This window comes from Hyperoodon ampullatus (assembly GCF_949752795.1).
Source record: "Hyperoodon ampullatus genome assembly, chromosome: 7".
In the NCBI taxonomy this organism is placed as follows: domain Eukaryota; kingdom Metazoa; phylum Chordata; class Mammalia; order Artiodactyla; family Ziphiidae; genus Hyperoodon; species Hyperoodon ampullatus.
Genome location: NC_136920.1, coordinates 72,072,460 through 72,100,431, shown reverse-complemented (window position 1 = coordinate 72,100,431; position 27,972 = coordinate 72,072,460). Strand labels below are relative to the sequence as shown.

The window sequence follows — 27,972 nt, the reverse complement described above, 5'->3', positions numbered from 1 at the left end:
GGTTCTTTGAAAAGATTAATAAAATTTATAAACCCTTAAAAATATTAAATCATGCCACTCTTTTGTTCAAAATACTGTTTACCATCTCAGTCAGTAAAATTCAAATCCCTAATTGTTGCTTCAAGGCCCTACACATTCTGACCCACTACCTCTCTGATCCGGCTTCCTACCCCTTTCTTCCTTTGTTCTAGCTGATCTGCAGGGATGCTCCCCAGCTGGGACCCTTGTGCTTATCCCTCCTTTTAATGCTCTTTCCCCAGATACTTGCATGACTTACCCTTTCAGTTTATTAATGTCTGCGCTCAAATGTTGTCTCATCAGAGAGCTCTTCACTGACCATCTTATCAGAAATAGTAGTGACTCTCTATCATATTTATTCCCCATATTTTATATAGCTTTATTGAGGTATAATTTATATACTATAAAATTTACCCATTGGATGTGTACAATTCAATGATTCTTTTAGCAAATGCATAGAGTTGTATAATTGTCACTACAGTCCACTTTTAGGATATTTTCATCACTCTCAAAAGTTTCCGTGTACTACTTTCCAGTCATTCCCCATTCCCATCCTCAGCCCCAAACCACTACTGATCTGGTTCCTGTCTCAGTAGATATGCCTTTAATGGAGGCAAAAATGGAATCATACCTTATGTAATCTTTTACATGTGATTTCTTTTACATAGCATACTGTTCTTAAGCTCTGTCCATGTAGTATGTATCCACAATTTTTTTTTTATTGCTGAATACTTCCATTTTATGGATATACCACATTTTATTTATCCAGTTACCCAATAACTGACATTTTGAATGTTTGTAGTTTTTGATTATTATGAATAATGCTGTTATAAACATTCATGTATAAGTCTTTGTGTGGATGTATGTCTTGATATCTCTTAGGTAGGTTTATGGGAGAGGTCAGGAAGTTGCAAAGTTTTGATTCCTCCTGGTCTTAGTTTTCTAGGGATAAGATGTTAATTTATTTCACTAAAATGAAGTTAGGGTGGCAAGTAGGGGTTTTGAGGCAAGGAATAATGGTTGGCTTCATCTTCTAAGGGGAATGGGAAAGAGAGCTGACCAAGGGCTTGTAAAAGGAATGTTAAATGGCATGCAGATGCCTGCTGAAATTGAAGACTGTTGGATCTTTATGGTTGTGAGATTTTCTTTAGAAGAACTAGCTGCCTGGTAGAAGAAGCAGAGAAGTCTCTGAGCTCAGAGAACAGGTTTGGTCAGAATGAGGGTGTGAGGGCTGGAAGCAAAGGAGATTGTGATCAGAATATGGTCTTGTGGTTAAGATTCTGATAGGGTACAATTATGGGGTTGAAGATGCTGTGAATTTTCCACATGGACAGTTTTTTTGGCTGTGTTGGGTCTTCGTTGCTGCGCGTGGGCCCTCTATAGTTGCGGTGAGCGGGGGGCCACTCTTCGTTGCCGTGCACGGGCCTCTCACGGCGGTGGCCTCTCCTGTTGCAGAGCACGGGCTCCAGGCGCACGGGCTTCAGTAGTTGTGGCACAAGGGCTCAGTAGTTGTGGCTCACGGCTTAGTTGCTCCGTGGCATGTGGGATCTTCCCAGACCAGGGCCCGAACCCATGTCCCCTGCATTGGCAGGAGGACTCCCAACCACTGCACCACCATGGAAGCCCCACATGGACATTTATGTAACTGAGGCTTCTTATAGAATATAGAGATAAATGTCCAGAGCAAAAATAAGGCATGTAGTAGGGGAAGTGGCCACATGTCAGTGGCAAGGCAGATCAGTTAGTCAGGGGCCAAGTCAGGCAACAGAAACTATAGTAGTTTTTTGAACAGGGAAATTTAAAGAATTGTTAATTAGTAAAAGGTAATTACTATAAGGGGTAAAAGAGGACTAAAGCAGGAGTTGGCACATTATGGCTCACATGACAAATCTGGCCCATTTTTGTAAATAAAGTTTTATTGGAACACAGCCTTACTCATTCATTTATGTTATCTGTTTGTTTTCATGCAGAGTTGAATTGTGACACACTGTTTGACCCACAGAGCCTAAAACATTTGCTGTCAGGCCTTAAAAAAGTGCCAGCCTTGCTCTGAGGGGTCCAGAAGTAACAGGTGCAAAGAAACGCAATTATCAATTCTACGTTGAGGAGCAGTGTGGATAGTGAAGGAACTTTGAGGACTTATGATAGAGCCTCTCCCTCAGCCCCAAGCTGAAATTTGGCCTCTTTGAAGAGGGTGTGGCTATCACAGGAACACATAAGTTGCCTATGGCAAAGAAATTTGGTAGAGCTGTCAGATTGGAGGAGCATGGCTTGAGGGTACAGCTGGAGCGGGTTGTTGAGGACCACTGGGCTTCCATACTGAATTTAAAAATAGAGGACTGGAACCCTGATGAGAAGTACCTTCCTGCTGTTATTGCCTTTGAGTGTCCTTTCAGTGCCCTCTATTGACAAAACCTAACATTGTGCTAGCTGGCAAAGGAGAAATGTTTGTAAGGTCAACTTCTAGTATCACAAAGTAGAGCAAAGAAGGGTGGATTTGGAACTGATAGACAATAAATTGATAACTGGCATATAAAAAATGATGGAGAATAGTATAGGAGAATGGCATGAGCCTCAAAACTGGAAAGGTTTTTGCATGAAGGTGGAAGAGCAAAAATATACAAGTCAAGTAAGCAAAAATTGGGACCTTCAGGATCTGAGGACTGCAAGGTAATTGGGTATTTGAGAAAATGAGGTGGTTTCATTTACGCGTGAAGATGAAGAGAACATTTGGTTTATGGTAGCCAAGCCTCAAAGGTGGAAAATTTTAAATGTTTAAGGGATGGTACAGTACTGAGTTTCAGCCTATTCTAACAGTACTTGGCATTTAAGTTTGGTGTAAATATTTGATGAATTAATTCATTATATAAGAATGTTTTTGTTTCTTAATGAGATATGTACTTTAAAATGATGATGGGGGAGTGGAGAAGGATTTTTGAATCATCCTCATCAGGTAAATTATTTTATAATATATTTGTACATGTATACTTATGAATCATGGTGAAATGAGCTGTGGTTGAATAGTAAGGAGGGATTGTCCTCATGGAAGTTTTTTCATCAGACAAGACTTAGAAAGTGATGGTTGTATAGATGCAAATGATGCTGAAATTTGACTCACTTTTAGTAACTGTTGCCCAGTGTTATTAATTTGTGACCAGTCTCTGAACAACCTGGTTTTGTTTTTTTGTTTGTTTGCATTTTTTTAAAATTAGTTTCTGCTTTACAACCTGGTTTTTTTTTTTTTTTTTTTTTTTGCGTTACGCGGGCCTCTCACTGCTGTGGCCTCTCCCGCCGCGGAGCACAGGCTCTGGACGCGCAGGCTCAGCAGCCATGGCTCACGGGCCCAGCCGCTCCGCGGCATGTGGGATCTTCCCGGACCGGGGCACGAACCCATGTCCCCTGCATCGGCAGGCGGACTCTCAACCACTGCGCCACCAGGGAAGCCCTACAACCTGGTTTTTGATACCACATTTTTTCAGGAGAGCGAGAAGTGTTGATGTTTTTAATGTGGAAATTATTCCCAAATGAAAATTAAAAAGAACTCTAGCTTTTTAAAGTGATTTCATAATTTGTTAGTGATTTATTGCTTTTGCTTCTGATTCTAATAAGAAATTAAAGGCATTTGCATATGAATAATTGTACAGGCAAAGTGAAAATTAACCAGGCCTGCTTTTTTCCTATTTCAAAGTAACTTATGTAATTGAAAAGCTATCTTGTTTCTTTTCTTTTTCATCACAAAAGAGTAAAGGATATCTGTTCTTAGGCACATCTAAAATGTCTGGATTTTTACTTCATCTCTGAAATAGATCCTTTAAATTTCACATACTTATGTTTATTTTACTTTTTATTTTTAAAGAACCAGCATAGAGTGGTAGATCAAGTAATTAAAGCTGTAAGAAAAATCTGCAGTGCTTTAGATGGTGTGGAGACTCTTGCCATTACAGAATCGGTAAAGAAGCTGAAGAGAGCAGTTAATCTTCCAAGGAGTAAAAGTGCTGAAGTGAGTATTTTTTAGTAATTAGCATTTTATCACGTGCAAATATGTACTTAAGTGAGCATCTATCACTTAAACTGGGAGATTTTTGCTACTGCTAGACAAAGTGTTAACCGTTTTTTTTTGTTTTTTTAAAATAAATTTTATTTATTTATGTATATATATGTATGTATGTATTGGCTGCGTCAGGTCTTCCTTGCTGCGCGCGGGCTTTCTCTAGTTGCGGCGAGCGGGGGCTACTCTTCGTTGTGGTGTGCAGGCTTCTCATTGCGGTGGTTTCTCTTGTTGCAGAGCACGGGCCCTAGGCACGCAGGCTTCAGTAGTAGTGGCTCGTGGGCTCTAGAGCGCAGGCTCAGTAGTTGTGGTGCACGGGCTTAGTTGCTCTGTGGCATGTGGGATCTAACCGGACCAGGGCTTGAACCCGTGTCTCCTGCATTGGCAGGGGGATTCTTAACCACTGCGCCATCAGGGAAGCCCAAGTGTTACCGTTTTAACTTTGGCTTTTACTTTTGAGCTGATTTGGTCACTTACTTGGTAAGGTGGGTAATTCCTAAGAGGAGATGGACTGCCTTGAAGAACTTTGTGAGAGTTGACACTGAATAGGTGGATGCCCAACTGAACTTTTTGTGTGTGGAGGAGTAACTCTGGCAAAAATGAGTTGGTTTGGGGTTTTAAGGTAATACTACGCTTGAAGGACCTGGATGGTAATAGCTAACATTTCCCTCCCTCTGGATGGAAGTGTTCATGATTGTCAACGGGGAAGTACTTTGGACTATACCTCCTTCCTATTGGAAAGACCCAGGAGCCTCAGTAATAGTGACTTAAATTGCCTCAGAGGCAACCAGGTTAGGAGCCCTCACTTGACATCATACTGTTGCATTTAGTAAAAGTTCTCCCCATGATGTTTCCACGGGGATTTAATTAACTGTTTTCAGAGGGATGTTCATAGCTTTGATTGGAAGGATGAGAGAAGGATCACAAGACATGATAAATTTAAAGAAAGGGAAAGTTATACTGATGGCATGTTCCTCAACAAATGTTCAGGAGCTAGCTTAATCCATTCATTCTCACAGAGAGCCTATTCTTATGGTATATAGAAATTTGGGTCTCTTGTGTTTTGTTTGTTTGTTTTTTCCTTTCTTATTACGTGCTTGTTTTTATAAATTAAAAAATATGTCTGAAATCTCTTGGAGGTGATAAACTGCCATGGTCCTAATGTTGTCTGAGGCTTCTATTCATTATATTCATTTGCTGGATAAAGGAGCAGAGAGTAGAAGGAGAGCTCAATTCAAATAATTATAAGAGCTTTTTTTAAGACACTAAATGGTAATAAGTAGAGTTTAGTTTCTTCAAGGATATGCTTATCATGCTAATAGTAGAGCAAGTAATGGAAATGCATTTTCTTCATATTAAAAATCATCTCTTTATTTGATTTGGGATATTCATTTTCTTTTTGCAGTCTTTTTTTAATTGTTTTATTCTGCGGACACTTGGGAAGTTTCTCCTATGAAGGATTTCTTTGATATAGAATTTAATAAATGTATTGAAATAAAAGGTAAACATTTTATATTACATCATGGGCGATTTTCTCACTAATTTGTATGTATGTAAGCAGGTGACTTCACTGTCTGGAGGAGGAGTCACTAGCAAGAGTTCAACTAGAGGTATGTATTGAAGTTCCTTAAATTTTAGGAGTAATTGTTGCTTTTTCAGAGAATTATATTAACAATTTCTTTAAACCTAGGCTCACTGAATCCTGAAAATCCTGTTCAAGTAAGCATGGACCAGTTAACTGCAGCAATTTATGATCTTCTTAGACTCCATGCAAATTCTGGTAGGGGTTCTGTAGACTGTGCCCACAGTAACAGGAACATCAAGGAAGCATGGACCACAGTGGAACAGCTCCAGTTTACAATTTTTGCTGCACATGGAATTTCGAGTAACTGGGTATCAAAGTAAGTAACTATTTAAAAGAAGATATGTATAGCTTCACCTAGAAGCTAATCTAATCTTGAAAAATGTCTGCATCCACTGTTACCTTGGCATTTAAATGGATGATACGTGATCCACCAGATACCCTTGTGGTTTTCCTAAAAATTATAGAGATGTTTGATGCTGTTCCAATAAAAAGTATCACCCCCACTACATACAGAAAAGGCAGGAAAATATGTTTAAACTTACAAGGGCAAATGCTAGTTAATAAATTAGTCAATTTATGACTGCTATTTCTGCCTTTCCTTTAGAACCACGGTAATGGGACTATAGCACACTTTTGTCCCCTCTTTAGTAGTTTAAAGTTTACTCTTTGCTAGACTTTGAAGTATGCAAGAGCATATTTCTTCTATTGAATTTTTAATATTGGTTTTTCCTTTTTGATTTTTTTGTCAGTGCCAAAAATTTGCCACCTTCAACTTATTTGGAAAAGACTAGTATAAACTGAAAAGCCCAAATTGAATTTTTTTTTTTTTTTTTTGCGGTACGCGGGCCTCTCACTGCTGTGGCCTCTCCCGTTGCAGAGCACAGGCTCCGGACGCGCAGGCTCAGCGGCCATGGCTCACAGGCCCAGCCGCTCCGTGGCATGTGGGAACTTCCTGGACCGGGGCACGAACCCGTGTCCCCTGCATCGGCAGGCAGACTCTCAACCACTGTGCCACCAGGGAAGCCCCCAAATTGAATATTTTTAATGAAATTGTTTTATAATAGCTATATATATATATATATATATATATAAAATAGCTATAAAATAAAGCCTAGTTATAGATACCAAACATAAATTCTGCTTTAGAACATAAACTGAGCATTAGATAATATATAATATAATGACTTGAAAGTGGTATATTAATTCATTCAGTAAATATTTACTGAGCACCATCTGTGGTCAGTGTTCTTAGTACTAGGGATTCAGCAGTAAACAAGGCAGCAAAAAATCTTTGCCCTCTTGGAACTTGCATTTAAATGGATACTATTGGTTTCTAAACGTATTTCATTCTTTTAAATAGTTACAGGTATAATACCGTCCACATGCTCCATACAAAAACATGTATACACACAAATAAATTTAGGGACACTAATGAGGAGAACAAATATTCAGTAGAAAACAACACAGTGATAATTAAGATGGAAAGAAAGTTAATACAATGCTGATTTTTTTTTTTTTTTTTTTTTGGCCACGCCGCACAGCTTGCGGGATCTCAGTTCCCTCACCAGGGATTGAACCTGGGCCACAGCAATGAAAGCTTGGAATCCTAACCACTAGCCCACCAGGGAACTCCCAATACAATGCTGATTTAAAAAGAGGTTGAGGGAATTCCCTGGTGGTTCCAGTGGTTAGGATTCCGTGCTTGCATTGCCCAGGGCATGGGTTCAATTCCTTGTTGGGGAAATAAGATCATGCAAGCTGAGCGGCGTGGCCAAAAAAAAAAAGGAGAAGGTTGAGAAAAGCAATTAAATAGTTAGCTATGTGAAGCAGTGAGATTAGATTTGAAATATATTTAGAATGATTAACAGATTGTATGAGCAAAATGGTTAATGGGTAAGCCTAGCAGTAAGTTAGAGTACTAGTAGAATACAGTTTTATTGAACCTAAAACTCCTGCCCTACAAGATTGCCTGACTATATTACCCGGCTCTGTACTTGTAGCAGTTAGGGGCTAAATCATTGCTGTCCAGTGAAAGAAAACAATAGCATCTGTCCCCTTGGATGGAAGACTCCTAATAGATTAGGAAGACTGACTCAGTGCAAGTCAGGCCCATGCACCATTAATATGCTAAACTGACTCTATTTTAGTGGCTTAGCAAAGGAAAATAGCACCTAGGGGAGATAAATGTTTGTACTGTTACTTCCTAGAATTTACCTAGAAATGAAGAATTATTCAGTGTCATTTAACTAAAATCTAAAGCTAATAACTAACTGAGTGCAAAATTGAGATAAATTCTCCAGCTGGTATCAATATGGCTCCTTTAGACTGGCACCTAGTGATATATGTTCCCTTCGGTATTCCCTTTGCTATGCCTCTATTTTTGTAGGATTTGCAGTAGTTAAATTTTAGATGTTTTTCCATAAATTCAAGTGAATGGTAACCAAATTATTTCAGATAATAGTCACTTTTAGGTAAGAATGGCTAATGATACATATTTGATTAGTTAACTAATTTGTATTATCAAATAAAAATTAAATTAATCTCTTTTCTTTTCTCAGTTATGAAAAATACTTCTTGATATGTTCCCTGACTTACAATGGAAAGGATCTTTTTAAACCTATTCAATCAAAGAAGGTTGGCACTTATAAGAATTTCTTCTATCTTATTAAATGGGATGAACTGTAAGTGAAATTTCTGGCTTTTTATTCTTTCAGTATGCCCTGTTCTTTACTTTTATCCATTTATGCATACAGCTTTCATTTTTAATTACAAGTTCCATTAAAATTCATTAAATTCTTACTGATATCTTAAAGTCTCGTCTAGATACAATTCTATAGAATGGACTGAAATTCTCATTTAAAAATCTGAAATATTATTTTAAATCTTCATATTGTTAAATTGCAGAAGGTGCCATCAATTCTTCCTAGGCTTTGTCAAGTTAAAGTTACGTATAATTCTACAAAATGGTTTTTTATAACATTGCTTTAGTTCAGTATTTATTCTGTAACACTGTATATAGGAAGCCTAGTTCTTGGTTAATGGATTTTTAAAATTATCTTAAATCCATGTACAAGATGATATTTTGCACTGTTAATATTTTTAAAATATTGTCTTCAAACTAAGGGAATGCTTTCATTATTTAGACAAGTAGGCAATTGCAGAACTTTTTACTTTTTATTATGCATTTATTTAATGGTTTCCTATTTTTCTTTTATTTTTTAAATTATAAAAATAGCACACATCTGTCAAAGCAATCAAATAATACAAAAATGCATGTGAGGTGAAAAGTGTCACTTTATTTTCAACTCTTAACCATCTTATCGCTCCTCAGAGTGACCACTGTTGGCCTTATGTGTCCTTTCAGATTTAAAAAAAATAAAAACAAAAACAAAACACTGGTAAACATATATGTCTGTCTGTGTATGTATGTGCACACATAAATCTCGAATCAGAAATACTCAAACATTCATCTAGCTTTTCCTAAAGGAAGTAAAAATGATTATTATTTTGCCTAGAAATTGACATTGTCAGTCTTAAGTAAAAGCATTAACAAATTTTTGAAGAGAGAAATGTTATGTGTTTGAAATTTTAATGAAATTTATTTAAGATTTTTATAGTATTTGTTATCGAAGCTTACTGCTTAAGTAAAGGTTACTCAGGATTAAAGATTATTTGATGAGTCAAATAGAATACCTAAGATTGTCAGTCTCGTTAAAGCCTTAAACTTCATATTCAATCTAATTTGTTTTTTCTATTAATACATTTTCCCCCCATAGAATCATTTTTCCCATCCAGATATCACAATTGCCATTAGAATCACTTCTTCACCTTACTCTTTTTGGAATTTTAAATCAGAGCAGTGGAAGTTCCCCTGATTCTAATAAGCAGAGAAAGGGGCCAGAAGCTTTGGGCAAAGTTTCTTTACCTCTTTTTGACTTTAAACGGTAAGTGTTACTGAGTTGTAATGGTGAGTTACTGTGGACACACCTGCAGCATCAGAATTGGCTAGAGAGTGGAGTGGGGAACAGTGACGTACGTGATGAGATAATGAGTTACCTCATTTTTTCTGATGTGATTAAAGGAGGTCATTTCAGAGACACAGAGGAAACCAAAGTTGTACTGCTATAGTTTGAACATATCTATATGGGTATTCAAAGAATTGTTTGCCACTCACTATTCCAGAAGAAAAGCAGCAGCCATTTCATTCTTTAATTGTAATTTATGGAAAGCATTATGTTATGACATAATACTCGTGGTCTTACAAGTTCCTTTGATATATTTTAAAAAACCCACAAACTCCACTTTCCCTCTTTGCATCTCTTCCCCATCCTTCTCCAGTTTAAGAGAGTCTACAACTGCATATTATTCCCTTTACCTGACTGATCTACCCTTACTGCTATGGACCCCTGGCCTTTAATCTTCAAAAGTCCCACATGTATGCAAAATTTATTGATCCGTAGGGTTAAAGGAATTCCTTTTGAGCTTTGTGTCTACTAATAGCCATCGTGATAATGTAGCTGGCCTTTCAGCTGACTATTTTGATTTATGTTTTAAGTAATAATATGTTCCATGAGACCATCAAGCGTTTTCCTAAATGAAAAAAAACTTAATTGAATAAGTTTGGAATGTTTGATATAGCACGTGATAACATTTTGGAGCATGATAATGGACATTAGCATATTAAAGTATCTCTAAAGTTCTGCAGTCAAGAAGCCTACTGTGTTTAATAATAATATTACTGTAATTACAAATACGTAGCATTTACTGTATGCTGGGTATTAGTCTGAGTGCTGTATACGTAGCCTTATATACCTCACAACAACCCTATGAAAGTAGGTATTATTATTATCCCTTTTTACAGAGGGGAGAATCAAAGTGCCTTGCCCTTGGGCACTTAGCTAGTAAGTGGCAGAAGTGGGATTTGAATATAGGCAGTTTGGCCCCAGGGTCTATGTTCTTAACATTATCCTATATTACCATTCTCAGACTTATTTGATACCATGGTACTTTTTTTGTTCTAGAATACATCTTTTAAAACATTGTGTCCCACGGGACAGTTTTGGGGAAATGACTTAATAACTGATCTATTTAACCTACAATAAAACAATTAAAAAGTAAGAGTTAAAAAATTCTGCTAATCTAGTTCTACTTCCTTTTTCCTCTTAAATGACAAACACAGTTTGAATTTCCAGTAATCATTTTAAAAATCATGTGGTGTTTGAAACACTGACTTCATAAGTTTTGTTTTTGAAATATTCTTTTCTTGTGTACTTAAATACAGCATTTATTCACACATTTTTCTTTTCTTATAGTCACTCCCCCTATATGTGAGGAGGCAGTTTAAGATTTTTTTATTCTATAACTTTTGTTGGGCTCAAATTTTATTTGACACCTGACATAATTCTGAACTGCCAAAGGCTAGATAAAAGCAGTTGAAGAAATTGCTATTAGGACTTCCCTGGTGGCGCAATGGTTAAGAATCCACCTGCCAATGCAGGGGACCTGGGTTCGAGCCCTAGTCCAGGAAGATCCCACATGCCACAGAGCAGCTAAGCCTATGCCTCACAACTACTGAGCCTGCACTCTAGAGCCCACAAGCCACAACTGCTGAGCCCACATGCCACAACTACTGAAACCCGTGTGCCTAGAGCCCGTGTTTCACAAGAGAAGCCACTGCAGTGAGAAGTCCACGCACCGCAACGAAGAGTAGCCCCTGCTCGCCACAACTAGAGAAAGCCCGCACACTGCAACCAAGACCCAACACAGCCAAAAAATTAAAAAAAAAGAAATTGCTATTAATGATGTATATTTAGAACCCTTTGCTAAATATAATCCATGACTACTCTAAAACAGAATATTGGCCACATAAAGGAGGAGAATTGTGTTTTCAATTGTCTTCCCCCCCCATAAATTTATTTATTTATTTATTTATGGCTGCATTGGGTCTTCGTTGCTGTGCGTGGGCTTTCTCTAGTTGTGATGAGTGGGAGCTGCTCTTCGTTACGGTGCACGGGCTTCTCATTGCGGTGGCTTCTCTTGTTGCGGAGCACGGGCTCTAGGAGCGTGGGCTTCAGTATTTGTGGCACTCGGGCTCAGTAGTTGTGGCTTGCGGGCTCTAGAGCACAGGCTCAGAAGTTGTGGCACACGGGCTTAGTTGCTCCGTGGCATGTGGGATCTTCCCAGACCAGGGGTTGAACCTGTGTCCCCTACGTTGGCAGGTGGATTCTTAACCAGGGCTCCACCAGGGAAGTCCTCAATTGTCTTTGATAAATTAGTGTCAGAGAATAGTTATGTGAGAAAATTAAATGTAATTACATTATCATTAATTTTTATAAATGAGTCAGTTTTGAAAACCTTCATGCTCTTGAAAGCACCAGGAGTCTTTACTTCATTTGAGAAGTACTATCATTTTTTGCCACTTTTTTTGACAATTAATAAATGTTTTTTATTGGATGAATGACATTCTTTCAAAATTCCAAAGAGTAAGGGGAAGGGCAGTTGACTTTTTTTTTTTTTATGCGGTACGCTGGCCTCCCACCGCTGCGGCCCCTCCCGCCGCGCACAGGCTCCGGACGCACAGGCCCAGCGGCCACGGCCCACGAGACCAGCCGCTCCGCAGCACGCGGGATCCTCCCGGGCAGGGGCACGAACCCGTGCCCAACCGCATCGGCAGGCGGACTCCCAACCACTGTGCCACCAGGGAAGCCCCGACTTTTGTTAGACAATTAAATAGTTGCATCCAGCACTCTGTTTAAAACAGTGAGCTGATGCCGTTAATCTTGAGACTTTGCCAAGTAGTGTAGTCAATCTAGGTAATGTTACGATTTAACATTCAAAAAATGCTCAGAAATTAAGAGGGAAGATGATTTTATATTAATACATATAGAGAAAGTGTTAATGATTTATTTAGTCTGTTAGCGTACTGTAGTATAGTGATCAGAGATCCTGGTCTTGAAATTCTTTTAAAATTAATTTATGTTTAAGGTATAACCTGCATACAGCCTGATGAAGTTACTATCATGAAAGCCAAATGATTTATAGGCATTTCAGTCAACCTCAATGATAAATGAGTTCTTAACTCATTTTTAAATAAACTGAATCAAGCATTTAAGCTGCTGTTCCTTTATAGTTGTGTCTCAGGATTACCAAATAATTGATGTGAGAAAGTTTTTTACAGAAAAATTCCAGCTAATAGATGCAGAAGGAATGACAGAATATCACAGTTTTGCAGCCCCTCCTGAAATAGTAGATTTAGTCCAGGAAATCTCAGTCTTGGCACTGTTGACATTTTGGGCCAGGTAATTCTTTGCTGTGGGAGACTGTCCTGTACCCTGTGGGATGTTTGGCAGCATCCTTGGCTTCTGCCCACTAAATGCCAGTCGTACCCCCTAGTTGCCAACAAAAAAGTCTCCAGACATTGCCAAATATCCACTGGGGTCAAAAGCATTCTTGGTTTACATTGATTTAAGCAGTGATTTATTAATGCTTGTTTAAAACCATTGTGATTAAGTTTTCTGGAACTTTATAATGGATGATTTAGACTGATAGCACTTGAACAAACCAATTATCTTCACATCACAGAAGGAGAGATATACCAATGTGTGCTTCTTTATTTGATGCATCAGGAACTAGTGGTATACAATACCACCTACAAAGTATTAAGTATTCTTGCCACATAACTAACCCTGAATCAGATCAAACCTTTAGGTCTATTACAGAAAATATAGGAGATAAAGGGACATGCTAAATGATACCAGAGGAATGCACTCAGTAAAATCCAGGATGTAGAAAATTCTCAGAACAGAAGACCTGGATTCTTCAAGAAATAATGGGGGATAAAAAAGAAGAATGTATGGATTAAAACAAGAGTTGGCAAACTTTTTGTTAAGAGGACCAGATAGAAGTAGTTGAGGCTTTGTAGGTCATGTAGTCTCTGTCACAGATGTAAAAGCAAAGGCAAAAGCAGTGATAGATAGGCAATATGTAAATGAATGAGTGTGGCTTTATTTTAATAAAAGTTTATTTACAAAACAAGGTGACAGTCTGGAGTTTGTTGACCCTTGATTTAAAAGATACTTTAAAAGACATATCAACCAATACACATGTTGGATCTTGCTTGTATCCTTATTCAAACCAACTGTTAAAAAATTTTTTTTTAGAGACAATCAGAGCAATTTGAGTGCTGACTAGATAGCTAATAACTTTGAGTAATTACTTTAAATTATTTTGTTGTAATTATGTTTAAATATTTATTTGGCTGTGCCGGGTCTTAGTTGGGGCATGCAGTATCTTTTAGTTGCGGCATGCAGGATCTTTAGTTGCAGCATGCGAACTCTTAGTTGCAGCACGTGGGATCTAGTTCCCTGACCAGGGATTGAACCCGGGCCCCCTGCATTGGGAGTGTGGAGTCTTAGCCACTGGGCCACCAGGGAAGTTCCTGTTGCAATTATCTTTAAATTAAAGTGTTTATCATTTAGAGATACATAAAAGTATTTGCAGATAAAATAATATCAGAATTTGCCTTCAAAAAATCTAGTTGAGGGTGAGGGTGGTTCTAAAATAGAATATATGTGTCAAAGATTTTTTTTTTTTTTGGCCTCCTCGCGCAGCTTGCAGGATCTCAGTTCCCCGAGATTGAACCCAGGCCCCCTGCAGTGGAAGCGTGGAGTCCTAACCACTGGACTGCCAGGGAATTCCTGTGCCAAAGATTCAAAGGCTGTTAACCTGCTAGAGAAAACATTAAGACTGGAGTCTAGTTTTGGAAAGGATATTTGCTGTTTGAATAAAATGAGCAAAGTTTGATGAAGTTTATAGTTTCCTGCTTTTATGTCTCATGTTATTTTTCAGAAATTTCTTCTGTGTAAAGATATATCAGTATCTTTATTGGTAAATGTTTTTAATTTCAGTAGACAATAAATTGGTAGTCTAGGGGAAGGGTCAGCATACTCCGGACCACTGCCTGTTTTTTGTAAGTACAGTTTTGTTAGAACACAGCACACATTTTTTGAAATGTATTGTTCATGGCTGCTTTGGCACTATACTAGCAGAGTTGAGTCTGACAGAGATTGTATAGCCAGAAAGCCCCAAATATTTGCTGTCTGGCCGTTTACAGAAAAATTTGCTGACCCCTGGTCACAAACAGATGAAACTTCTCATCTCAAATGATTAGTGCTTTGGCACAAAGTAGATACTGGTTTTCTTGGCATGTGTTTTTGTTCTTATGGTAAAAGTCAAGGATCAGTTATGAAATCCAAACCTCCATCTTGAGATGTGCTGCTCTGTAGATGATCTTCAAAGACTATCCTTCACCTTTCTATTTATAGAAGTTGTTTTGGGGACAGGTGACTCTGAGACTTTACCCATCTTGTCTTCTATCCTGAGCCCCGATTCTCCCAAGATAATGTTGCTTCATCTTCCCTCGTTTTGTTCTAACTCCCATACTTCAGTACCTAAATACTGAAGTGAAAGTACACTATGGAGAGTGACTCCTTCTGATATGTTCTTTTTATATAGAGGATGCTTAATAAATATTTGATTATTAACATTTCAAATTCATTACCATGTGTTGTGAGTTTTGAAGTAATTTTTAAAATGAAATCCACAGTATTCTTCTGTTTACATTCATGAAGGTTTTTAACATGTGGAACTAAACTTCTGTATCTTTGGACTTCATCACATACAAATCCTGTTCCTGGAACAGTCCCCAAAAAAGGATATGTGATGGAAAGAATAGTGTTACAGGTAATACTTCCTGACACGTGGAAAGGTTCAAATTTGAATTCTTTATGAAAAGTATATGTGAACCATGATCTGGGTTGTTACTAAAGAAGCCTAATTGATCTTGTTTCGATCTTAAGATCTATATTTAATTTAAATGTCAATAAACCATTTCCTATTTCTGAGAAACAGTAAAAGATGCACTTATACCAATCCCAAGTAGTACATGTGCTATTGAGAATTACCAGTAATGGTAATCACTAGGACAGAAGCATTAATTTAATATTTGGTATTATCGCCCTGATGGCTAAGAAAAATCAAAAACAAGTTAATGTAGCAAATATGTGGACTTTTCAGCTATAATTTAATCAACTTCTGTTAATTTTTAAGGTTGATTTTCCTTCTCCTACATTTGATATCATTTATACCACTCCTCAAGTTGACAGAAGCATTATACAGCAACACAACTTAGAAACACTGGAGAATGATGTAAAAGGGAAACTTCTTGATATTCTTCACAGAGACTCATCACTTGGGTATACTCCTTTGATTCTGTTTTGCCTGGGTATCTCTTACAATGTAAAGTTCAAGTTAATGGTTTATTAAATGCCCTAATTTAGTTCATGATTTAGCAATGTTCCTGATGTGGAAAGTTTTTTTTTTCTGTTTTTAATTGTATAAAAAGACTATATGACTACATAAAATTTAGAAATTTGTACAGGTCAATTTTTTTACATAATCAAAAGGCAAACAATAGATTGGAAACTATAATCTATATCCTTAATATATGAAGGACCTTTTTATATAAGTAGAAAAACGGACAACACAGTGGTAGACAAGAATATGAATAGGTAATTCTTTGGAAAAGAAATACAGTACCTTTTAAACATCTGAAAAAAGATGTTCAACCTCTCAATAATCAAGGAATTGTAAATTAATACAAGATATCATTTCACACATCAGATTGTTGAAAATTAAAATGTCTCATTATATAAGGTATTGATGGGATACAGAAAATGGGAATTATACTGTTTGCAGAACTCTAAAAGCTTTTGGAGAGCAATTTGGCAAAATCTATAAAGGTCACAGTGTCCATAGTCTGTGACTTAACAATTCCACTTCCAGTTAGTTATAGTGTATTTTAGAGAAAACCCTTTTATATTTGCTTGTGGAGTCAAGAATATTCATTGCAGTGTTTATTTGGGTTATTGTAAAACTGATAGGGAATGTTCATTAATGGGTTAAATTACGGTACATTTATCCAACAGTACTATGTAACTATTAAGAATGAAGTTATAGCTATATGTACTAATATGTAAGATATTAAATGAAGAAAATAAGTAGCAGGATAGTGTGTATAGTGTGTTACCATTAACATATAGGAAAAAAAGAGAATCTACATACACCTTTGTGTGTGCTTCTATATGAATAGACTACCTCTGGAAGAATATACGAGGTTAGGCAGTTGCCACTGGGAGGGGAATTGGAAGGAGAAACTTAATTGTGTACCTTTTTGCAATACTTGATTTTTTTTTTAGTATTCCATGTGAAATAAATACATTTCAATTCAGTGCATGGATTATATACACAAGGGTAGACAGATGAGTAGTGAAATAGTGAAATATTTCATTCACATAAACATCTGTCATTAACAGTAAATTAGAATTTCCAAGACAAGTTCTTTTTATTTTGAATATTCCTCAAATGAGCTGTATATTCATCTTCTAAAATTTTGTAATAGCATTTGTTTTTGGCATGGCATTTGATTTTACTTTTATAAAATGATGAAATCCTTGCTGTCTCTTAGGTAGGTTCTGCGTATCCAACTCTGATTTCCAGTGCCTGGCATCTGGTTAGAGCTCAATAAATTTTATTGTGCTGAATTATCCTTCTTTTTCTTAACTAAGATTCTTTTATCAAGGCAGAATGATTTCTTTCCATCCCCCAAATTAGGGTAAATTAGTGGTGTTTGTTGTACATTGCGTTTTTCTATTCCAAATTAGTATTAATGATTCTACCAAGAAGTGGCTGTCCTAAAAGGAATAAATTTCTTCTTTGTATTTTTAATCGAGATTATAACTGTCATTATGATATCACTGAGAAGTGATTTAATTCTGTTACATATTCAGACTTTCTAAAGAAGATAAAGCCTTTCTGTGGGAGAAACGTTATTATTGCCTCAAACACCCAAATTGTCTTCCTAAAGTACTAGCGAGTGCCCCAAACTGGAAATGGGTTAATCTTGCCAAAACTTACTCATTGCTTCGGCAGTGGCCTCCATTGCACCCACTGACTGCGTTGGAGCTTCTTGATTCAAAGTAAGTTAACTGTGGCTGAATTTATTTGCTCTGTTTTATTGTTTTTCCAGTAAGATATTATGTTGCAGGATTAGTTCCCTTTGTTTTAACATGAAAGCAGTTCGATTCAATATAAATGTGTAAATGCATATTTCTATAAACACATCTTTTGTGTTGAGGTTATTAAAAAGGGATATCATATTTAAAACTAATCTAGAGAGGTTGTAAATTTTGAATACTTTGTTATATTTTTTATGATGTAGGCCAGAATTAATTTTCATAAGGTTTCTAAACAGTCACGAAATTGGATTTGTGTATAGGACAATAAGATTTTCTTCCTAGAAAAAAAGAAGAAACACATTGCTTTTGAATAGCTATTTGAGTATTCTTTGTCAGGAATAGTTGAGATTATGTTTTCAGGAAAAACAGCTTCATTAGAAAGAAATCGCTGTCAAATCTTGATTTTGTGGTATGCTTCTAGATTTGCTGATCAGGAAGTGAGGTCCCTAGCTGTGACCTGGATTGAGGCTATTAGTGATGATGAGCTAACAGATCTTCTTCCACAGTTTGTGCAGGTGAGTTTTTTACAAGGTTACCTACCCTCCTTACCCTCTCCCCAGTTTGTATGAGTAGGGACTTTGCTAAGGGATCCCCTTTCTGTTTTGATTAAAAGTACTTTTGTTGTGTGGGAATGTTGAGGTGTATTGCATTTGGATTTAGTGTGAATTTTTTTCCACTATTATCAGCTGCCCTACTTGAATACTAACTATACATATGTACCTGGATTTTTAATTCTTGGGTTATAATTCTCAGAACAAACCAGACTTGAACTTTTCTTTGATTTTTTTTTAATTGGCCTTTTAAACATAGCTAATGAATGTTATTCCCAGGTCTATACTTTTCTGCTTGATTTCATTAATTTCACCTAAGTTAATTCATCTGTTTCATTTTTATCAGTATCATCTTTCCTTGATTTATATAGTTTATCTTTTGATAATTTTATCCTAACAACGTAGTATGGGTTTGACCACTAGTGATTCTTATTTTTCTTTGCATGTAGGCTTTGAAATATGAAATTTACTTGAACAGTTCATTAGTGCGCTTCCTTCTGTCCAGGGCATTGGGAAATATACAGATAGCACACAATTTATATTGGTAAGATTTAAATTTTCTTAAGTACTTTATTTCTGTCTCTGTTATTTACAGAGATGACACTCAAAGTCTAAACTGTATGCTCGGACTATTTGCTGTTGATACCAGCTGTTTCACTGAAGTCATTATTATAAAGAAGCTAAATTTTTATGTCTTTAGAAATAAAACCAGAAAATAACAAAACCCTCTATTGCAAAATTATTTGGCATGTTAGAGCTCTATAATAATGACTGAGTTTTTACTTGCTTATATAGCTTAAAATTAATTCCTGCATACCAAAAATTAAACTTGTTAAATTGATTTTGAGAGACATTAATCTATTTCTCAGAAGTGGCTGACATAAATATTTTGCTGTATTAGGCTCCTCAAGGATGCCCTGCATGATGCACAGTTTGGTGCCCGATATGAACATGTTTTGGGTGCTCTCCTCTCAGTAGGAGGAAAAGGACTCAGAGAAGAACTGCTGAAGCAGGCAAAACTTGTACAGCTTTTAGGAGGAGTAGCAGAAAAAGTAAGGCAGGCTAGTGGATCAGCCAGACAGGTATGTACCCATAGAGGGAACATAAATATTTAGATGTTAAAGGATCTTTACAGTGCTGACAAGTTGTTACTCTTTTTTTTTTTTTAAATATTTATTTATTTATTTGGTTGGTTGGTTGTGCCGGGTCTTAGTTGTGGCTTGTGGGCTCCTTAGTTGCGGCACGTGGGCTCTTTAGTTATGGCAAGCTGGCTTCTTAGTTGCAGTTCACCAGCTCCTTAGTTGCGGCGCATGGGCTCCTTAGTTGCAGTATGTGAACTTTTAGTTGCGGCATGGGTGTGGGATCTAGTTCCCTGAGCAGGGATCGAACCCAGGCCCCCTGCGTTGGGAGCCTGGAGTCTTAACCACTGTGCGCCACCAGGGAAGTCCTGGTTGTAATTCTTTTTCAATAGACATCCAGTAGAACTCTAACACACTTATGCTGTTTTGGGCAGATTGAATTCAAAAGTTGCTTAAAACCTGTCGGAAAAGATTTTATGTCCTAACTCAGTTCCCTTTCATTTCCATGCTTATTAATTCCTTTCTGATCAAAATTGTTCTCTTGAGTTTCCTTTTCATTATTTTGCTTTTTAACATTTTTGTAATTGTAAAGGTAATAGAAGTACAAATTGATGCTAATGTTTAAGAAGTCCAAATGAATAAGTTTATGGATTAAAAAATTAGGACTTTTCCAGTTTCGTTTTCTCCCTGTAGGTATCTTGTTCACAGTTTGTTTTATGTCCTGCTTGGTCATTTTATATGACTTTACACATAAACACACGTATATATACAAATGTTTGTAGTTAAAAATTTTTTATAGAAATGTATGTTATTTTTTAACTAGACTTCATTATTTTAACCACTTTAAGGTGTATAGTCCATTGGCTTTTATTGATAGTACATTCACAGTGTTGTGCAACCACCATCACTGTCTAATTCCAGAACATTTTCATCACAACAGAAAGCAAGCCTGCACCCACTAACCCTTTACTTCTTATTCCTCTCTCCTCCCAGGTCCTGGTGAGAACTAATCTGCTTTCTATCTCTATGGACTTACCTATTCTAGACATTTCATGTAAATGGAATCATGCGACATGTGGCCTTTTGTGTCTGATTTCTTTGACTTAACCTAATATTTTCAAGGGTCATCCATATTCTAGCATGTGTATTTATGGCTGAACAATGTCCCATTGTATAGATAATACCACATTTTGTTTATCCATTCATCAGTTGATGGACATTGGGCTTGTTTCTATTATTTGACCATTATGAATAGTGCTGCTGTAAATATTTGTGTATAAGTTTTTGTTTGAACATCTGTTTTCACTTTACCTAGGAGTAGAATTAGTGTATCATATAGTAATTCTATGTTTTTTGAAACTATTACCCAAAGTAGCTGCACCATTTTATAATTCCAGTATAATACTAGTAACGTATGAGGATTCCAGTTTCTCTATATTGCCACCAAAATTTGTTATTTTCCATTTTTTTAAAACTATAGTCATCCTAGTGGATGTGAAGTGGTATCTCATGGTGGTTTTCATTTGCATTTCCCTAATGACTAATGATTTGGGGCACATTTTCATGTGTTTGTTGGCCATTTGTATATCTTCTTTGGAGAAATTTCTAAGTCTTTTTAATTAGTTTGTCTTTTTGTTGTTGAATTGTTAGAGTTTTTTATGTATTCTAGATACTAGACCCCTATCAGATGTACTGTCTGCCAATATTTTCTCCATTTCTGTGTATCATCTTTCTGTTTGCTTCATAATGTCCTTTGATGCACAAAAATTTTACATTTTATGGTCTAACTTATTTTTTTTGTTGTTGCTGCTTGTGCTTTTACTAGCGTATCCAAGAATTTGTTGTCAAATTGAAGGTCACAATGAGGTACACCTATGTTTTCTTTTAGGAGTTTTTTGTTGTTTTTTTGTTTGTTTGTTTTTTTGCGGTACGTGGGCCTCTCACTCTTGTGGCCTCTCCCGTTGCGGAGCACAGGTTCCGGATGCGCAGGCTCAGCTGCCATGGCTCTCTGGGCCCAGCCGCTCGACGGCATGTGGGATCTTCCCAGACTGGGGCACGAACCCGTGTCCCCTGCATCGGCAGGCGGACTCTCAACCACTGCACCACCAGGGAAGCCCTCTTCTAGGAGTTTTATAGGTTCACTCTTAAAAAGTCTTTGATCCATTTTGAGGTTTTTTTTTTTTTTTAATATTCTATGAGCTAAGGGTCCAACTTCATTCTTTTACATGTGGTTATCCAGTTGTTGCTGCACCATTTGCTGAAGAGACTATTCTTTCCTATTGAATGATCTTGGCACCCTAGTTGAAAATCAGTTGACCATAGTTACATGGGTTTATTTCTGGACTCTGAATTCTATTCCATTGATCTGTATGTCCCTCCTTATGCTATACTGCTTTCATTACTATAGCTTTGTAGTAGGTTTTGAAATCAGGAATTTGAGTCCTCCAACTTTTACTTTTTCAAGATTGTTTTGGCTGTTTGGAAGTCCCTTACAATTCTATGTGAATTTTAGTATCAGCCTGCCAATTTCTGCAATAAAGGCAGTTGGAGTTTTGATAAAGATTGTATTGAATCTGTAGATCGATTTGGGAAATGTTGCAGTCTTAATAATATTAAGTCTTACAGTTCATGAACATGGGATATCTTTCCATTTATTTAGATCTTTAATTTCTTTCAGCAATGATTTTTTTTTTGTAAATTGCTTTTTTTTTCTTTATGTTGGAGAATTCATGTAAGTACATATAGTTACACTTCATGTTTCTTAATGAGTACATGGTATTACAAGGTATCTTAGCATAAATTATGAACTATTACCTCTATGTAGGTTGTTTATACATTTTTCTTTTCCCAAACAGTTCTGTGATGAATTTTAATATATAAGTGTTTGCCCGTTTGCTAGTATTTCTTTTTTTTTAAACATCTTTATTGGAGTATAATTGCTTTACATTGTTGTGTTAGTTTCTGCTGTATAACAAAGTGAATCAGCTATACATATATATATATCCCCATATCCCCTCCCTCTTGCGTCTCCCTCCCACCCTCCCTATCCCACCCCTCTAGGTGGTCACAAAGCACTGTGCTGATCTCCCTGTGCTATGCAGCTGCTTCCCACTAGTGCTAGTATTTCTTCATAGGATATTCCTACAGATGAAATAATTGAATCAAGAGCTATGTATATTTTTAGTTATAATAATTTTATATTAGATCGCAATAACAAAACAAAACTTACCTGTATACACCTCCCTCCCCCCCAGTAGATTATGAAAGTATCTGTTTCCCACCTTGTTGCCAGCACTGGATGTTATCTTAAATTTTTTGTCTGTTAGATAAAAATTGGCGTCTTGTTATTGCTTAATTTCTATTTGTTAGTGAGTATTAACTAATATGTTAAATATGACCATATGTAATTCCCCCCTATGTTTATAGCCTTTGCTATAATTTTTATTTTTATAGTAAAAATTAACTCTCTTTAGCAACAACTTTTTTAACCATTTGACAATTGGGCATTTAAAAAATTGGGTCCATATCATATTTTTGTTGTCTTATAAATAGGTCTTCATTTTCATTATGTACTTACAGTATCGGTTTCTTTTCATAGGTCGTCCTCCAAAGGAGTATGGAACGAGTACAGTCCTTTTTTCTAAGAAATAAATGCCGTCTCCCTCTCAATCCAAGTCTTGTGGCAAAAGAATTAAATATTAAGGTGAAATACAATGCTTATAAATTCATATTACATTTTCAAATAATGTGTAGGAAGAAGGCAGATGGGCAGGTATGCTTAAGGCAAATGCAGATAAAATCTGCATAGGTTGGTTATAAGTACTTATGGATGTATGTTTGTGTAAGATCCATATTTATCTCAGTATATTCTTATCTAATCACCATTCCTGAAAGAAAAAACAGTGTACTATTATTTACTGCCTTGAAATAAATTATCTTTTGCTATGGTGTAATAGCTGCATGTGTTGTAATTCCAGTGGTAAAAGTACCCAGTCACAGGTAGGCAGTTTTTTTCCTCTCTTGTGAATGGCCAGGTGGAGTCTTCCAAGGTTTATAACACTTCTTAGAGTCATCAAAAAGTAGTTGTAATCATCAAAATTGAGTAACTATATTTTTAATTGGGCTAATAGTAATACAAATAGTGGATTTTTCTCTAACATGAGTTCAGCAAAAGCAGCCAATTAATTCATCCATTAGTGTCTGTGATTTTGAAAGTCTAGGTTACTCCATAAAGGAGTCTCACATTTAATTTTTTTAAGTTGACATACGGCTATTCTTCATTGAAATACTGGGTTGGCCAAAAAGTTCATTTGGTTTTCTTCCGTACGATGGCTCTAGTAGCACTTAGTTGTCTTTAACTTCATGTGAAACAATTTTGTTAGATTGTATTGTGACAGCTGTCATATCAGTGAGCATTTTTTAAAAAACATCAAAATTGGTGAAGTTTTGTGTAGCCATTTTAATATTGAAGATGGAACAAAAAAGCAACATTTTCAGCATATTATGCTTTATTATTTCAAGAAAGGTAAAAACACAACTGAAATGCAAAAAGAGATTTATATGGTGTATGGAGAAGGTGCTGTGACTGATAGAATGTGTCAAAAGTGGTTTGCAAAGTTTCATGCTAGAGATTCTCGCTGGACGATGCTTCATGGTCGGGTAGACCAGTTGAAGTCGATAGCGATCAAATCAAGACATTAATTGAGAACAATCAACGTTATACCACGTGGGATATAGCCGACATACTCAAAATATCCAAATCAAGCGCTGAAAATCATTTGCACCAGCCTGGTTATGTTCATCGCTTTGATGTTTGGATTCCACCTAAGTTAAGCGAAAAAAATCTTTTTTTTAATAGATGCATTTATTTATTTACTTATTTTTGGCTGCATTGGGTCTTCGTTGCTGCACGTGGGCTTTCTCTAGTTGTGGCGAGCAGGGGCTGCTCTTCATTGTGGTGTGCAGGCTTCTCGTTGCAGTGGCTTCTCTTGTTGCGGAGCACCGGCTCTAGGCACGTGGGCTTCAGTAGTTGTGGCACACAGGCTCAGTAGTTGTGGCTTGTGGGTTCTAGAGCACAGGCTTAGTAGTTGTGGCACACGGGCTTAGTTGCTCCGCAGCATGTGGGATCTTCCTGGACCAGGGTTCGAACCTGTGTTCCCTGCATTGGCAGGCAGATTCTTAACCACTGTGCCACCAGGGAAGTCCGAAAAAAATCCCTGACTGTATTTCCGCATGCAATTCTCTGCTTAAACATAATGAAGATGTTCCGTTTTTTTTTTCTAACAAAAAAATCATTTATAATCTCACCATGCACATAAAATGACTGGATACGCTTTGGTTTATATGCTTTCAGGCTTTTTCTAGTTACATGAACTATGTTTTTATAAAAATAAGCCCTTACTATATGAACTATTTTGTAACTTACTTTTTTAAAAATTTAATTAAATTAATTAATTTATTTTTATACAGTAGGTTCTTATTAATTATCTGTTTTATACATATTAGTGTATATATGTCAATCCCCATTTCCCAATTTGTTTTTTTTAAAACAAATTGTGACAGGAGATGAAAAGTGGATACTGTACAATAATGTGGAATGGAAGAGATTGTGGGGTAAGCAAAATGAACCACCACAAACCACACCAAGGGCCAGTCTTCATCCAAAGAAGGTGATGTTGTATATATGGTGGGATTGGAAGGGAGTCCTCTATTATGAGCTCCTTCTGGAAAACCAAATGATTAATTCCAACAAGTACTACTCCCAATTAGACCAACTGAAAGTGGTACTCGATGAAAAGCATCGGGAATTAGTCAACAGAAAATGCGTAATCTTCCATCAGGATTATGCAAGACCACATGTTTCTTTGATGACCAGGCAAAAACTGTTACAGCTTGGCTGGGAAGTTCTGATTCATCTGCCTTATTCACCAGACATTGCACCTTCGGATTTCCATTTATTTCAGTCTTTACAAAATTCTCTGAGTGGAAAAAATTTAAATTCCCTGGAAGACTGTAAAAGGCACCTGGGGGCTTCCCTGGTGGCACAGTGGTTTAGAATCCGCCTGCCAATACAGGGGACACAGGTTCGAGCCTGGTCTGGGAAGATCCCACATGCCACGGAGCAACTAAGCCCGTGTGCTACAACTACTGAGCCTGTGCTCTAGAGCCCGCAATCCACAACTACTGAGCCCGAGTGCCACAACTACTGAAGCTGGTGCCTAGAGCCTGTGCTCTGCAACAAGAGAAGCCACCGCAGTTAGAAGCCCGCGCACTGCAACGAAGAGTAGCCCCCACTCACCACAAGTAGAGAAAGCCTGCACACAGCAACGAAGACCCAACGCAGCCAAAGATAAAATAAATAAAATAAATAAATTTATATTAAGAAATATTGTATAAAAAAAGGCACCTGGAACAGTTCTTTGCTCAAGAAGATAAAAAGTTTTGGGAAGATGGAATTATATAGTTGCCTGAAAAATGGCAGAAGGTAGTGGAACAAAATGGTGAATGTGTTGTTCAAAAAGTTCTTGGTGAAAATGAAAATGTGTCTTTTATCTTTACTTAAAAACGGAAGAAGGGCTTCCCTGGTGGCGCAGTGGTTGAGAGTCTGCCTGCTAATGCAGGGGACACGGGTTCGAGCCCTGGTCTGAGAAGATCCCACATGCCGCGGAGCAGCTGGGCCCGTGAGCCACAACTACTGAGCCTGCGCATCTGGAGCCTGTGCTCCGCAACAAGAGAGGCTGCGATAGTGAGAGGCCCGCGCATCGCGATGAAGAGTGGCCCCCGCTTACCACAACTAGAGAGGGCCCTTGCACAGAAACGAAGACCCAACACAGCCCAAAATAAATAAAGTAATTTAAAAAAATTTAAAAAGGATCAGCAAGTAGCTCATCCTCATTTAAAAACCGAAGGAACTTTTTGGACAACTCAATATAAGAGTGGGTGCTTGAGCTGTATAATTATGTCACTGGAGGTGGGGTGGGGGGGGTTACATTTACCCCTTGGATTTTGTTTGCTGTTTCCTTTAAATTGCTCTCGCTCAGTTTAATTTTAATATTAGACTTGATCTTTGCTAATGAAATTGTTCAATTTAGTGTCACTATTTGATCCCATGGCTAATTATTTTACTAGGACCATGAATAGAAGTAGAGATCTCATTCCAAATCTTACTGATTTAGAGGAAAGATAAGTGTATACAAAATTTTGTGCTTTGTTGAAGGATTATAACACTTTTGAAGTGTCATAATATTTCAAACTTTTAATGGTTTTTGTCTCAAGTTTTTAAGGTATTGCTTCTCTGCTTAGACAATGTGTTATGTTTAAGTTTCAAAAAGTATCTTTATATACCTCTTATCTGCCAGATAATCTAAGAAGCAGTTCACGTGCGTTATTTCATTTGCCCTAATTCAAAGGAAAAAGTGAAAGGAGAAATGCCTTGGACAAAAAAAAAATTTTTTTTAAGTTTTTATTTCACTGTTATCATTCTAATGCTTAACATATTGTATTTGTAGTCATGTTCCTTCTTCAGTTCTAATGCTGTGCCCCTGAAAGTCACAATGGTGAATGCTGATCCAATGGGGGAAGAAATTAACGTCATGTTTAAGGTGAGCAGAGAAAGGTGATTTTGTTTTTTGGTAATTTAAAAATTCTTTTCTCAAATTCCTTTTTCAAAATTGCAACAGTAATTTTGTTTACTTAGAATTTAATTAAATTGAATAACTATGTGAAAAATTATTACTGAGATAAACTGTTCCCAAATGGATTTGGTAATAAATGCAACTCTGGGCTAGAGCTGCCGTATATGGCCATGCCAGTTAAGTGTTAGTACATCATAGCTCTAGGTAATGCCTTTCACCTGGAGGTGAAATGGTATGCCCTAGAGACGTGCAGGGCAATATTGCAAAACTATGAGAGGGAGACTCTTTTTGGAAACGTATAACTTACCTGTGGGAAGCAGCAGGAGTAGAGTACTTTAGAGTAATCTATTACCAGTCAAAGTTTTGTGTGTTGTGATCACAATTAGTATTATTTTTAAGAAAGAATGGAGAGTTTCAGTTAGTTCAGTGAGTTCATTTAGTGGAGGTTCATCAAGATAGCTTCTCTTGAACCACCTTTCATATGTATATAGCAAGTTCCCATATGCTCACATCTGGTTTTAGATTCCATTTTATTGTGTTGATGTATTTGCCTTTTCCTAAAACAGTATCATCTGTTTGAATACAGTAATTTTATATGTTGTAATATTTGTTAAGGTAAATCACCTCTTTTTTTCCATAATTTTCTTGGCCAGTCTCAAAAATGTATTCATCATTATGTGTTTTAAACTTATTTTATCCAATTTAAAAAGAAAATGAAAACTTGATGTGATCCAGTTAGAATTCATTTGGGGAGAGCTAACTTTTTTTTAAGTAAACTTTTAATTTGAGATCATTGTAGATTGAAGTTTGCAGTTCACTGTAGTTCATTTTAAGAAATTACACAGAAATCCTGTATACCCTTTACTCAGTTTCCCCCAATGGTAACATCTTGCAAAACTGTTCTACAGTATTGCAGTTAGGATGTTGACATTGATACAGTCAAGATATGAAATATTTCAATCAACACAAAGATCTTCCATATT

At 36.8% G+C, this 27,972-nt stretch overlaps 1 protein-coding gene across 2 annotated transcripts in view; it reads left to right on the top strand.

Annotated features, from left to right (window-relative positions):
* PIK3C2A (phosphatidylinositol-4-phosphate 3-kinase catalytic subunit type 2 alpha) overlaps positions 1 to 27,972 on the top strand; it is a gene marked incomplete at both ends in the record, with an annotated part of 75,480 nt that overhangs the window by 34,193 nt on the left and 13,315 nt on the right. Inside the window, 13 exons of one of the 2 annotated variants that reach the window (XM_079708575.1) lie at positions 3,875 to 4,018; positions 5,628 to 5,676; positions 5,757 to 5,967; positions 8,210 to 8,332; positions 9,428 to 9,595; positions 15,281 to 15,392; positions 15,759 to 15,904; positions 17,498 to 17,686; positions 18,147 to 18,240; positions 18,726 to 18,820; positions 19,178 to 19,358; positions 22,954 to 23,058; positions 26,864 to 26,956. In XM_079708575.1, the coding sequence (XP_079564701.1) occupies positions 3,875 to 4,018; positions 5,628 to 5,676; positions 5,757 to 5,967; positions 8,210 to 8,332; positions 9,428 to 9,595; positions 15,281 to 15,392; positions 15,759 to 15,904; positions 17,498 to 17,686; positions 18,147 to 18,240; positions 18,726 to 18,820; positions 19,178 to 19,358; positions 22,954 to 23,058; positions 26,864 to 26,956 (1,710 nt within the window). The remainder of the gene's footprint in view (positions 1 to 3,874; positions 4,019 to 5,627; positions 5,677 to 5,756; positions 5,968 to 8,209; positions 8,333 to 9,427; positions 9,596 to 15,280; positions 15,393 to 15,758; positions 15,905 to 17,497; positions 17,687 to 18,146; positions 18,241 to 18,725; positions 18,821 to 19,177; positions 19,359 to 22,953; positions 23,059 to 26,863; positions 26,957 to 27,972) is intronic. The other variant, XM_079708576.1, reaches the window with a different exon arrangement.